The sequence below is a fragment of the Oryzias latipes genome, chromosome 3, assembly GCF_002234675.1.
Source record: "Oryzias latipes chromosome 3, ASM223467v1".
Taxonomy (NCBI): domain Eukaryota; kingdom Metazoa; phylum Chordata; class Actinopteri; order Beloniformes; family Adrianichthyidae; genus Oryzias; species Oryzias latipes.
The window spans coordinates 10,557,486-10,572,518 of NC_019861.2; the positions used below are offsets into that span (position 1 = coordinate 10,557,486).

A 15,033-nucleotide genomic window follows, 5' to 3' on the forward strand; every position below is an offset into this window, starting at 1 on the left:
TTTCTGTCATTGCTGATTTATTGAGTTTTTTTTTTCATTGTTTCTTGTTAACACTTCGGTCCTCCTGTCGGCAGGTGGTGCTGTAGAGTCGCTGTTTCAGTGCTGCCTGTCGGCGAAGCAACATCTAACTGAAAGTACTTTTGGATTTTCGCTTTAGCGAAACAAAGCTAAATTGGACTTTGTAGAAAGGTAATTGAAGAAGTCACCGCTACATTCTTTTCTCAATTTCTCTTTCAAATACGATAAACATAAATCATTTTAGTTTGTCTCCTTCCCACGGGTGGATTTAATACATCAAAATATACTTCATGTTAGCAGCTGAGCTAGCATGTCGCGATATTGCAGATTCATTGTGGTGCAGTTTTTTTAGCAGCGTGAGCTAGCTGTCGTGGGATTAATACAACAAAATAAAAAACGTTTTAGTCGCCGACATTGCCCGAAACGGTTTTCAAGTGAACTTTATGGAGTTACTTATCTGTAGAGAAACGATGTTTTAATCATGTTAACACACCATGTTGAGTTTTCTTTTCTTTCGTGCGGCTTTACTCTTTCCAGAGATCTTCTGCTGTTGTTGGCGTATTTTCTCAGGAAAAACATCAAGTGACAGGACAAAATGGTTGGTAGCTGTTTTCCCCTTTTTTTCTGGAGGGGGTTTGTATTTTTAATATTTAATGGTCTTTTAAAACCCGTTTTGTTGTTTCTTTTCAGTCACGCAGATACGATTCCAGGACAACCATATTTTCCCCTGAAGGTAATCTCTAATGGCGAGAGCTACAGCATTTAGTTTAGGGGGATCTGTACAGAAAACATTACTTTTAATGTTTGCTTATATGTGGCTGTGTCATAGTGGAGGGACAAGCTGTAAGCTAGAGTGTCATGATTGTATAATCATCTTTTTTATATATTTAGATTTCTATAAACCATTTTTAAAAATGAAATAAAAAAGGAAAATAGTTAAAAGTAGTGGAACGATAGAATTGTATTTTTTGTCACATAAAACCTTCACCCCTTTTCAGTTAATTCAGCTGTTTTTCAGCTAAATGAAAAACATTTTTCTCTTCTTGAAGATTCTTACTTTTTCTTTAGCTAACCTTTAAAGACCCACTTCAATGAAAATTCTGTTTTTGGTGTGTTTTTTTTTAAGTTGTTCTTATGGCATTGTTCTGATCATGGAGGACATATTTAAACATATACTTAAAAAAAATTACAAATAAAATAGCTTTTCTGAGTATTTCTTTATTGAAATCGTTGTGAATGGCACACTAGACGTTTAGCTATACATCAGAGGACTTGTGTTGAAATATTCTGTTGACTTAAAAGAAGTCATTATACGGTTTTTGATTATTATTTTATTCACATATCCCACAATATTTAACTGTAAGTGTAAAATAATGGCTGGTGGCTGTGATTGACAGGGCGCCTTTATCAGGTGGAGTATGCGATGGAAGCGATTGGCCACGCTGGAACGTGTCTGGGAATTTTAGCAAACGATGGAGTCCTGTTAGCTGCAGAGAGACGCAATATCCACAAACTACTGGATGAGGTTTTTTTCTCTGAGAAGATCTACAAGCTCAACGAGTGAGGGAACCAAACACCCGCCCCATTTGAAATATGGAGACAGCCGCCCCGAGACTGACTGCTTTGTGTGATGGTCTTGCAGAGACATGGCTTGCAGTGTCGCTGGGATCACATCAGACGCCAACGTGCTGACGAATGAACTGCGGTTGATTGCACAGAGGTGAGTGTCTGTTCTTATGGGTCCAACATGCTCAGTAGCATAGTTTAATCTTTTAATTTCCCCTGCATATTTATGGGTGAATTTAGAAATTGGTGTGCAACCTACCAAATCAAATGGATTCTGCCTTATTTTAGATTAAAAAAAATATTTTTACCCTCAACTGTAGATGCTGCACATGTTCAATAAGAACTTTGCTATAGAGGAAAACCCAGGCTGCAGAACGATCTCCAATTTTTCTGTTTTATTACTAATCTGATTCTTAAGGAAGCTTTATGTTTTATACTGGATTCTCATAACACCTCCGATTCTTTCTTGACGTATGTCAAATTGCTCAATCACGTGCGCTAACTTTCTGAAAGCGGCTGTTAACGTTGCTAACCGAAGTTGGCAAATTTAAAAAAAAAAAATTCTTGGGAAAGTTTATTTTTACAGAAAAGAGTCAGTGAAGTAAAAGAACAAGAGCCTTTGACTTCAAAATAAAAGAACGCTGCACTTAACAGACAAAACCAGGAGCCTTTACTCCAAATATGGATTTATTGCTACAGTTATTTCCAGACACCATAATAAAAGTGTAAAAATATTTATCAACCACCTGTGTGTTAGAAGGATGCTGCTAATAAAGTTCAAACATTAGATTCACCTTTATGATTACATTTAGAAAATATTAGTTTTAGTGACTATTTTATTCTTTGTTTTTGTCGCACCTTAAAACTCAAGACGTTGAAGTTGGCGTCTGTTTTTTTGGGTTAAGGGATTCTCTGTTTTACGGTTTAATGGTTCCCACCTGAAATCTGGTGTACAAATAAAGTTCCAAGCCGCTGCAGATGTTTTACAGAGAACAGAGATAAACTTTATCCTCTGCAGTTCAGCAAAACTGGAAGCCAAAAAAGAAAAATGGAACACCTACTTCAGCCTCGCACAACCGGTCCATGAAAATACTGACTGGCATCAAAGCGGCCTGAAAAAAGGTTGGGGTTCACTGCTATAAGGTATCTGATTTAGTGAAGTAACCTTCTATCACACCTGTACTGACAGAACAGAAGAAAATTGTAATCTGGAATACACTAAGCCTAAAATCCAATCAACCTGAAGTGATCGCAACTTTGTTTTACGTGTTCAGTTGTTGAGATTTCATGAAGTAATCATGCATGTGACAACTCTTACGTTCACGTTGGAATCTGTGTTGCTCCTGACACACGATTCAATGCCGTCAATTTCCAAGAACCATCTCTTCCTTTTGATAGAAAGTCAAACCCAGACGGTGACTGTTTTTTTTTGTTTGGCTTTTGTCTCTTAGGTATTTGCTGCAGTATCAGGAGCCGATCCCATGCGAGCAGCTGGTCACGGCCCTGTGTGACATCAAACAAGCATACACACAGTTTGGAGGTGAGCAGCTCACCAGTCCTGTTCATGGTGTTTAAAAACAACAAGTCATTACACCTTCTTTCCAGTTCTTCTTTTCCCCCCCTGTCCAGTAGAAATGCTTTAGACACAGCATCTGTAAAGAAGCAGTTTTGAACAACACATGTCGACTTGTTTTAGAACACCTTTTCCTTTTGTCTGAACAGGTAAGAGGCCCTTTGGTGTGTCTCTGTTGTACATGGGTTGGGACAAACACTACGGCTTCCAGCTGTATCAGAGCGATCCCAGCGGAAACTACGGAGGCTGGAAGGCAACCTGCATCGGCAACAACAGCGCGGTAAGTCTGCCATTAAACTCCTATTTTCTATATTTAAACTGCTGTTGCTGCTTCATTTGTGTCTTTTAGAAGCTTTTAGGGTAAAAGAAGCACATTGTTTGTAATTGATAAACAAGTCCTTCTATTTCTTATCATTCTGTCTCTGCTTTTTGGCCTCAGGCTGCAGTTTCCATGTTGAAGCAGGACTACAAAGAGGGAGAGATGACTCTGTCCTCTGCTCTGGCCTTGGCCGTCAAGGTCCTCAATAAAACGATGGACGTCAGCAAACTCTCTGCAGAGAAAGGTAATTGTCCAGATGCAAATGTTCTATTGGGTTTTCTTCTGTGAGGAGTCAGACCTTCACCCAGCCTGAGGTCTGCATGCAACGACCCAAACTGACCTCCCGACTCTTGCAGTGGAGATTGCCACCTTGACACGAGAAGATGGGAAAACCACAATCAAGGTTCTGAAGCAGAAGGAAGTGGAGGAACTCATCAAGCGGCACGAGGCGGAAGAGGCCAAGGCTGAGAAGGACAAGAAGGAGAAAGAGCAGAAGGAGAAAGACAAATAGAGGAGAAATGAAGCCCCACGCCACCCCCTGTCCTTGTTTCAACAAATCCTGCATTGAATGGTTTTACAATAAAAGGTTAAGCTGGTGGAAGTGTTGTCTGAATCTGTCTGTCGGACCTAAACTGCCACACACAGAACTACTTTAAACACACAAAGTGATCGATCACTACACTCGTGCTTTTTTTTACATATGATTACAAGCTATTCTCAGTGCCGTGCAGCCTGATAACTAGTCAAAGGTTGGTCACCTTGAAACATCCAGGTCATGGGATCCCACTTATGCTTAAGAGCAAAATAATTTTCACTTATTCATCATTTTAGTTCATTTTTTTGATGTTTTATAAAGATACTTTAAAGAAATGCTGTGTGGAAAGAAAAACAAACCTTATCCTGTCTCAGAAACAGTACTTTACCTCATACATTACTACTCATTAACACCACAAACCAGCTTTTTAAAGACAGAAATAGTTCAGAAACAAACGTATCCAGCTCTGCATGTCAACATATGCACCTAGATTTAAAATGATTTTAGATTTAGGCAGATATCACTCACCTGAACCCCCTTTGTTTTCAACAAAAAGGAAACTTCGCTAAATAATACTTTGTATTATTTAGAAACAGCATGGTCAGTGATGGTTTTACATTGGTTTTCAGCTTTTTAATCCCAAAAAACCCTTTAAATGGAAGAATTGACAGAATATATAACATTTTTTGAAATGAAAGATGTTTAAAACCCTTTGAAATCCCCCAAAAAATGTTGCAAAATCAGATATCGATAGCATGAACTATGATAATGTTGGGCAATTTTGTAAGTTGTTGCTCACAACAAAGTTGTGAGTTTAGTTTAAGATACAAAAATATTGACACGAGTGTTCAGGAAAAAAGCATCTTATTTACCTACTGTCTCAAATGTGACCCACACATTTTTAATATGCTGTAACTGTGTTGTAAAGAATTCATTTAGCATTTTTTTCAATGCAGCAAGTAGTCGTTAAAAAAGAGTAACAATAGATGAGTTTTTCTCACCAATTAGCTCAGAAAATTAGTTAAAGGTTATCAGGGAATCAGCCATTTTGAAATCGGCATGAAAAGCATTTCTACTGCCCCTAGTGGAGTCATGATGAACTACAAGAAAAAAAACATGGGTCAAGTTATAAACAATGGGTTAAGAAAGGTTTGGATCACACTAATGCGATGGGGGTCTCAGAAATTCCAGTTGACCTATCAAATATAAAATGAATGGTTACATGGGGTTACATTACGTCAATACAAATTTTGATTTGAACTTTTCTGTCTTGGGTTCAACAACAAATGGAACTTCATGCGATGCTGTCAACAGGTCTGCCTCTATGGGGTTCCGTTTGTGCCAAAAATATTTTTGGCACAAACGGAAAAATATTTTTGGCACAAACCCCATATCCCATTACATAATCCCACAGGCAGTACTTACATTTTGCGCTTTTCCTATATATGTAATTACTTCTTTTTTGTGATACATGTGTGGTCTACATAATTAATAAGTGTTTCTTGCGTTCGTCTTTCTACGATGTGGCAGATGTCCGTCAAGGGTTTCGGCCAACGTGTCTTTACGTGAATTATGAAGTTTATACATGATTAGTATGCAAATCTTACGGAACTAATAATGATTTATGTAAGATCTGTACGCAAATTTGTGGCTTTCCATGAAAGTTCCTACATATTTTTAACAGACTTTTCACACGTACCACTGATGTATAACTTTTATATCGCGATCAAGGCGCACATGTCACATTTAAATTATGTCCTTGACTCATGAATCACTAATGAATTGCATATAAACATGTTCATGCCAATTTCACATGAAAGCATTTTCACAGTCTGACAACATGATTTTAATTAAAGAGTGATGGTTACTATAATTCTTTTTTTTTTAATGAAACAGTCCTGGAGTCTCACAAACCAACCCAAACACAGAAAAATTAAGCTTGCAATGTCATGTTCAACACAACCAGAATTAGTTTTTCTGTGTAAATAAAAATAAAAAGACCAAAGGAAAAACCCAACACAGTAGAGGCTTTGTTTAATATTTATTAAAGTACAGACCTTGTTTCCCACTTTTTCCATGTGTATTCACAAAGTACCAATTTTCATCCGTGCAATGCGTGCGAAGTGTACATAGTGGCTGTGTGACACAGCATTTGCACATTTAGCTGCCTTATTGACATCAGTAGGAAGTTTTACCTTGGAACGGCAAACTGAATCAACATCCAAGTGTTTGACACAAACCAGCCATCATCAGAATGAGAAACCTCGATTTGTTGTTGTGAAGACCAAAAGACAGAGGAACATTAACAGAGACATCATGAAATCTGAAAGCGTTTTGTTCTTTTATCCTGCATATAAAGCCAAAAAATGAATTGAATTAGGTTACTTTGCAATTTGCACAATTTACCACTTGATGGCAGTAGTGTTCACCTCCTAAATAACTTTGAACATTTTTTTTTGTGGTCGTGCTCGTTTTGCTACTAGAAAGTACCACATTTCTATTCATTCATTCATTCATTCATCCATTCATTCATTCATTCATTCATTCATTCATTCATTCATTCATTCATTCATTAATCTTCTGCTGTTTGATCCCATTCGGGGCTGCTGGAGCCTATCCCGGCCACTTGTGGGTGAAAGCAGAGGACACCCTGGACAGGTTACCAGTCTGTCACAGGGCCGCAATCACACACCCATTCACACTCACCCCTATGGACAATTTAGAGTTGCCAATTGACCTATGGAGCATGTGTTGGGACAGTGGGAGGAAGCCGGAGACCCCGGAGGGAACCCACACATGCATGGGGAGAACATGCAATCTCCACACAGAAAGGTCCCCCATTGGTGTTCTACACCTACCACATTTCTAATTTAATTTCCTATTTAAAAAAATCTGTACCATATTATACATGCTGTAATAGTTATCAACGGTGCCAGTGAAAAATGTCATACTGTCAGTTAAATAGATCTGATCTCCACTGGCAAACACTCACACACCAATGAATTCATGATTTGTTTGTATTTAAGTGTTTGCAGGGTGCGACGTCTCATGTCTGAGTATTATTTTGTTTATATCGAGTTTATTTATAGTTATATATGGTCACAGTGCAGGTGGTGGATGTGACATCTCCTGTCTGTTTTATTGCTGAGTGAGTGATTGCAGACACACAGTTGCACTCTCTGTTGGTGGTCATGAGTGGAGAGAAAGCAGCTGTTGGTGAGGTTTTAGGACACGGTCACTCTGAGGTTAATCTGCAGCACAATGCTGGCTTGTGAAACCTCTGCACTTTCGGGATCTGCACCATTTGAGGTTTTGTAGCCCGAACCTGGCATTCAGAAACAAAATTTTACCTGTTAGTCAATTCACAGTGGGGCAGACAGAACTGGAGCCAGCAGGATGATCTGTGGCCTCACAGCACGCTGCCACTGTTTAAACCTATGTGCTCAAAAAGGGTTTCACTCGCCATTTTACATTTTCTAAAGAAAAAAACAAGATTTTTGCCTTTATTCAACACACTAAATTATTAATTGAACTATTCAAATTAATATGGATGTACAGTACAGACCAAGAGTTTGGACACACCTTCTCATTCAAAGAGTTTTCTTTATTTTCATGACTATAAAAATTATGGAGACTATAAAAATTGTAGAGTCCTCTACAATTTCCTCTACTACCTCTTGAAGCTCATCAAGAGAATGCCAAGAGTGTGCAAAGCAGTAATCAAAGCAAAAGGTGGCTACTATGAAGAACCTAGAATATGACATATTTTCAGTTGTTTCACACTTTTTTGTTATGTATATAATTCCACATGTGTGAATTCACAGTTTTGATGCCTTCAGTGTGAATCTACAATTTTCATAGTCATGAAAATAAAGAAAACTCTTTGAATGAGAAGGTGTGTTCAAACTTTTGGTTTGTACTGTATATACATTAGCATGCTGTTCTGTTTTTAAAGGTTACAGCAACATGCATAAATTCACCTGTGACACAAAAAGAAAAATATACGAGTTAAAAAACCTCAAGTTAAAACGATGTAAAGGTCTCTTAACATTTTGATCTTCCTGACACAACCCTGTGTGTTGTGAAAAAGAAACAGAAACCACGCAGCATTTGTTTTTCTTTAGTTCCCAATTACAAATAAGTTGGAAAGAACTACATAACGGCCCATAAATATTTTCCCTCAATTATCAACATTTTCATTAAACAACAATATATTTGGCATCATATTAGAAAATAAAAAAGAAGAAATCTATATAAACGTAAATAATACTTAAAAATGAATTCAAACCACATCTGAAATCACTAAAACTAATCCATCAATAAAACAATATGCAATAGATTGAAAACTCCTCTTTTGTTTCTAAAAACATGAGAAAATGATTTTATGATTATTATTTGCCTCTTTTTGCTCAGTTTTCTCTCTATTTTATTAGTTTTGTTGTTGTTGTTTCACTTTGTGTTTATTCACTCTGTATTTACTCAGATTTTGTCTGATTTATGATGCCTTGTAACGTTCACTTTTGTTTGAATGTTTTGTAATGTTCTAATTGTTGGATAAAAAGAAAATTACCAGCATTGGGATGTACTTTGCACAGGAAGTCTTTTATTTTGAAAGGAAGTCATAGGATCTGTCAATAGTAAAAGAAAAATATTTCGAATTTAGAGAAAATGCAAGTCTTTTCCTATATTTCTGTTTTTATTCATAGCAAAAAGGAAATATAACTAATATTTTTATAAAATTAACAATGTAATAAATACAAGATGGATTCTAATATTCCTAAAGAATAAAATAAGACTCTGCTGCTCCTACTAGGGTTTGATCTGTAACTGCTAAAGGTTGCAAATCCCTGATGTAGTCCATATGTCTTTGTCACGTGAAATAGCATAGACATGTAACTAAGGAAAAACGACTAGCCACTGCACCAGCAGGGGTCGCTGTGAATCCAGGCACTGGTGTAGCTGCAGGTTGAAGAACATTATTTCTGCCTCTGTTTAGTGGAAAAATATATATCATATAAAATACAATTTATCAAATTTATTCTTAAACAGAATCTGTCATCTTAAGAGTAGCAGTAAAGGCTGACTGAATTTTTTTTTTTTATCATTGAAACTTTAGTGGGATTTGGAATGAGTTTTTCCTCCAGGATGTGCTTCTTTAAAGTGAGGTCATGGTGTTCACATGAGCTCCCACACTGACGAGTGGGAGGACTTTGGCATGTAAATGACCTGAGCTGTTCATGGGCCTCCCCTTCACAGCATCAGCCCGAAACTGAAGCCAACATGGCTCCTTCAATCGATCAGATTTGCGTCTATATTCTATGTCACCTGCCTGACGATTCCTGAAAAGTGATCTAGTTCTTTTCAGAACAGGGTGTGAACACTGGGATGAGTTTGTGGTGACACAGGATCAACGCTGTCCGCCGCGGTCAGACTGACAAGGAGAGGAAGGGAGCATGTTGCAGTATAAACACAACACCAGAGAAGCACTGGAATGTCTGCACTGGGAGCTGGAGTACGAGGTCAGATGGAGGCCAAGGCAGGTGGTATACATCAGAATCAAGGCTGACATCTCAGCATTAACTTATCCAAACAAGAGGCAGCCGCTTCCCTGCTCATGCTGGAGGAGGAGCAGCAGCTGGAGGAGTTGGAGGAGGATGGAATGGAAGAGTGAGCTGAAAGAAACTGGGAAGTGGCCGAAGCAGACGGAGACCGGGGGGGAGTGTCCCTGCAGTTCAGTTGTCTTCCACTTGTACCTCAAGAGAAAACACACCAAGAGTCAGTCCAAACATAACATTGGAGCTGTTGCTTTTGCAAAAGGCCTGTTCTCTATCCCATCACGGTTCCTCAGAGCATGAGCTGTGAATCACAGGCAGCAGTAGGATCTGTAGCTCATGGGTGAGTGACATGTTAGCTCATTCTATGTTACTGATCTGCATGAGCTAATATGATCGCAGCTATCTGCCTTTTTTTTTAGTTTAATTTCATTCAAAAATATGTGATGACTGAACATTCTGATTTGAAAGAAACAGTCCAGTTTTTGTCTCAGAAGAGCAGATCAGCGCATAACCTCACAGAGACTGCCTAAGAGTTCGTTAGAGTTTGTCCCACAGTCCAAAAACATGCATCATAGGTTCATAGGTGAATCTAAATTGTCCCTAGGTGTGAATGTGTGTTTCGCCCTGCAACAGACTGGGCGACCTATTCAGGGTATGCCTCACCTACGCCCAACAGTGACTGGGTTATTTCCAGCTACCCCATGACCCTGAAAGGGATTCAGTGGGTTCTGAAGATGGATGAAAGTCCCACATTCAATCCACATGTGCTCTCTGACCCATCTTTCGAGGTGGTCTCAGTTTATTTCCGATCAGATTTAGCTTTGATTCGCTTTGAAGTTTTCTCAATTGGATAGGCTCCATGCTCAGAGCAGAACAACTGGACCAAATGGCCACTGTAGCAGGGCATTGTGGGATATAGACAAGTAGAAAGGAGACGATGAGACACAGTTACTCATTGAAATGTGATCAGATGAATGCAAGTGAGCTAGTGAACTGTCCCGACAAGGATTGCAAAGCGTAGGACTTCCATTATTCTGTCTGTTCTGCCTTTGCCCCGCCCTCGTAATTCTTGGCCAATGACTGAAGAGATCTTTAGTCACGTGCTTTTGTTTACAAGCTTTGGTTTGAAATAGAAATGTCTACTTGATGGCAGTCTGAATACAGACCAAACGCAAGGTTCAGGACTCAATCCGGACCAAAGGAAGCGGACTCGGTCGAGACCAACTGACTTTTCCACTCTGAATAGACCCTAAGTATGTTGATGTTTTGTTTATGAGTTAGGTCAGGTTCTACGTAGTTAAGAAGAATCAGAGCCAAAAAGCAAAACACCCAATTTAGTGGTCAATCTTCCAACCCTCATGTAGGAACAGCTTTGAGTCAAGACTGAAAGGATAAGATCCCAGACACAAGCAGCTGAAGTGAGTTTCCACCACAGGTTGGCTGGGCGCTCCCCTGGAGAAAAGGCAGGAGTAGAGTTGCTACTCTTCCAAATCAGTTGTTGAGATGGATTGGTCCAGTCTCTTTGGATGCCACCTGAACGCCTCCTTGGAGGGGTATTCCAGACACATCCCACCAGGAAGAGGCCCTGAGGATGACCTAGAATCCAATAGAGGAACCATGCCTCTCAGCTGTCCTGGAGAGCCTTGGGGCCCCCTGGCAGAATTGGTAGAACTTTCCACGGAGAGAGAGGTCTGGGCAACCCCATGAAAGTTGTTGCCCCCACATCCCAGCTCCAGACAAGTAAGATGGATGATGGTTGCAAGACATGCAAAAATGTCAGTGGATGAGATAACCAGGTTTATGGAGAGATAAAATATGGCTAATGGAGGCATCCAGAATGAAACTTTGGTTTGGATCAACATATAATGTCCTTCTGTGTCTCCAGAACTCGACTCCACGGTCAAATGAGTCAAATTTGTTGTGCTTAGGGAGCAGCTTAATTTCAGCACCTTCTGTCAGGATATGAAGTGATGTTGTCACAGGGGAGATGACCAGGGAAGCATAATGAAGTGATGAAATACTTAGCAGCAGCAACACTTTGTTACACATTTCCATTTTCTTCAAATTGACATTGAGGAACATAGTCTTTTAAGTACTTGAGAATCTTTTTACACAGTAAAGAACGTCTGCTGATATTTGCTTTTGACATGTTCTGCGTCTTGAAAGACCCAAGGCTCTACAGATACTATGTCCTAATGAAACTGTTTTTTATTTATTTATTTGTCTTAGAATGACATAATCAGAATTATAAAAACACTGGGAACACTTAAAATAGATTAAAAGATGATCAGAGTGGGACTTTAAGATAACCGTAGTGTAACCAGTTATCTTTTTTTTAATCTTTTTTTTGCTTTTTAGCTATTAATTTCCTCCTCCCAACTGTTTAAAAATCCATTGCAAGCATTAAATAGAAACTCTATTTTATCATTTTGATAAAACTGAACAATCCTTCAGATTTTATGTTCAACTTTGTTAATTTTATTTTCAGTGGATGAAAAAATCCCTCAGCCTTCCTCAGCCTAAAGAAAAATGATCGTAAGAGGATTTGTTTAGCTGGCAATTGAAAATATTCCACGGATAAATAACATCTTTTAGACTGTAATTCAATAAATTTGCTATAACTCCAATATATATGTGAAAAAAGCAGACATGTGTCCTCCTTCTCCTCAACAACAGATTGTGTCTACACCGAGAGTAATGGCTTCATCCTCCAGCACCGCTCAGCATCCAGCTGTGATTTGCAGCCGAGGCCACTCGGTGGTGGGTAAAACCCTGACCTTACAGGGAATCAGGAATTAAATAAACTTCTTATCCAAGACAGTAATTTTGTGAGTAGCCTGAAATCCTTAAGATTACAGACTCTTGGCTCTCCAAAGGTTCAAGACAGATCACCATAAATGGGGCCCAGTGATAGTAAACAGTACTTAGAAGCGATGCTGCTGATGTGGCCTAATATGGAGAGGTAAATGAAGCTTTTGTTGCTGCTGGCTCATAACAGCAGGGCTTCAGGAACAATATTTATATTGTTTTTTTTCTTGCCATGACCTTGAAATAATATTACATCATTGTATGGTTCTTGTGAAAAAAAACAACTTGCTGTATGGCAAACCTAAGTTCAGTTAAAAACTGTCTGTTAAAAAGCAGTCTTATATTCGTTGTCATGGAGATTTAGGGGGCAGTTATCCTTTTTGATTGTACGTTTATAATTTTGGATCTTCGTATGTTCTGGCTTGTTACCAAATAAGGGGTGGTGTTTTTCTGCTCCTACAATGAGCATCAGAGGCAGGCATGGAAAAGTTCCCTGTCCTCCCTCTCCATCAGCCTCTTTGTTTACTAAACTTCTATTGCTCCCTGTGAGCAAAACTCTCAATGTACATTTGATGTGTTGTTTAAGCAAAATCCTCAGATTTATTGTTTCCTGGTATAAAGTCAGACGAAACTTGAATAGAGGTTTGATGCTGTGATTGGCTTGTTAGTGTAACAACCCTTGATATCAAGGCCGTGTCACACGTCCACTAGGTACATTTTGCATGTATTGTACAAATTAAAATTGGTCATATGTGGAAAAAATGAGAAAAGTTGTGGTTTTTAGGTGAAATTTTCACAGATGCATCACGAAGGAAACACATTAAAAACACAGAAGAAGTACAAATAAACCACATAAAAAAACACGTAAATCAATATAGAACATGAACCCTGTGTGACACTGGTTGAATTTTTGGTTAAAGATGTTTGGATCGATTTTAGGTCAGTGAATCGGATCGTTCAAAATTAAGCAACATCACGTATGAATTGTATCAACAATCTGATATAAATATTTACACCCCCTATGTTAAAAGAGTTAACAAAATGTTATTTTGAATATTTAGACTTGATTTTATTTGACTCTTGTCAGAAGTTTATATTGTTTTTAGGGTATAGATCAGCAATCTTCCTGCAAGAAAATCAAATAGATAAATAAGCAAACTTTGACTCCAGCAGCCATTAAATCTGCAAACAGTTTCCTTTTTTTAATCTGTACATTTGAAGACGTTTATAAAACTTGACATCCAAACCCAAGACGTCACCAGGTTTTCCAAAAGTTTTCCAAAAAGAGTTTGAAAAGTTTGGGCCCATGTCTGCATGCATTGTCTCCACTGGAGAATTTTCCATTGCCCACTTTAGTTAAAACTCCCCCAGAAACCGAGTCTCTTCCATTTTTGATAAGAGATGAGCTCTGAAAACAGCGGGAACCCTCTGAATTATGCAACTGTTTGCATCCTCTTAGGGGCAAAAGCAGAGCTGAGCAGAGCTGTCGAAGTGAACCAGCCATGACAGGCCAGCACGCGGGGGGGGTGCTGAGCATGCATTATGAATGGTGCTGAGTACGCCTCAGCTGGTGGAGCTGAGTGGAAGTGATGGAGGCAGATGAAATAGTGCCAACCTATTGGTCGCCGGTGGGTAATGCCCTTTGGTTTTACCCCAAAAACATCTCTCTAATTCACTCCCCTCCCCTTACTGCCCACATCTTTCAACACCTGGTGTGGCCTCAAAATGCTCATAAAGTACAGAATTTACTTTTTTTCTTGGAATAAAACTTATGACACCACTTTACAACAGTAGTGCACAGACAGGAGAAAAAAGTTGATCATTTTGTTCGTTGGGAAAGTCTCATTGTGTCAGTTGGAGGTCTAGTTTTGTTCAAGCTGTGTCCTGATTTTTACTGGATTTCTAATGTGCAATGTAAAGACCGTAAATCATTAAATGTCTTGACATTTTTTCTAAAATTGAATTATTAATTTTCCAACATCACTGAGGGTTTTTCTCAGTTTGAATCGTAAATAAAAACATTTAACCCCAAAAGCGGAAAAAGTTACTAATAAAAATTATTTTTCACTTGTCTGGTGATCATTTCTAGAAATTAAAAGCTTATTAAACATGTGATCTTTGAGTTTTGTCATTTTAATTTCAATAAGCAAAGCTTCTCAACGAAACAGAAAACCTACAAGGCAAACACTAAAACCTTTTGCACATTGTTCTTCTGGCTTTTATTTTGAAGTTGAAAAAAGTTACAATTGATATTGATAAAATAAGCCTACCTATATCTAACAAAAACAGCTGATTTTATTTACAGTTTTTACAGAACACTTTAGGACACAAAGTAGTATAATTATGGCAGTATTTTTGTTTACGTCTTGAATTGATGACATTAAACCATGACAATTACCTCTTTTAAAATCCTTCAGTTCTCCTGAGGCAGCTTTGCTTTATCAAAATCTTCCTGAGAACACGAGCCGCTCTGACGAGCCTCTTCACCGTGTTTAATATTTGATTAAGTTAGTTCTGGTCATTGCTTTTCCTCCAGCTTTGAACTGAAGTCTTTTTTTTCATTTTTAAAAGAACACTTGTCTTCTTTCAGTTTTAAGTGACAAACTATTCATAAAGGAACTTATTTTCTTAAAAAGTATCAGTTTTCAAGTACTGTAAA

The 15,033-nt window shown here is 38.4% G+C and overlaps 1 protein-coding gene across 1 annotated transcript; it reads left to right on the top strand.

Annotated features, from left to right (window-relative positions):
• The first annotated feature begins 74 nt into the window (after positions 1-74).
• On the top strand, positions 75-4,077 carry psma4 (proteasome subunit alpha 4). The gene is made up of 9 exons (XM_004066862.3): positions 75-189; positions 556-616; positions 709-751; positions 1,416-1,578; positions 1,661-1,738; positions 3,036-3,124; positions 3,307-3,437; positions 3,597-3,720; positions 3,833-4,077. The coding sequence occupies exons 2-9, from the start codon at positions 614-616 to the stop codon at positions 3,985-3,987; spliced, it is 786 nt and encodes a 261-aa protein (XP_004066910.1). The 5' UTR covers positions 75-189; positions 556-613; the 3' UTR covers positions 3,988-4,077.
• Positions 4,078-15,033: the final 10,956 nt, after the last annotated feature.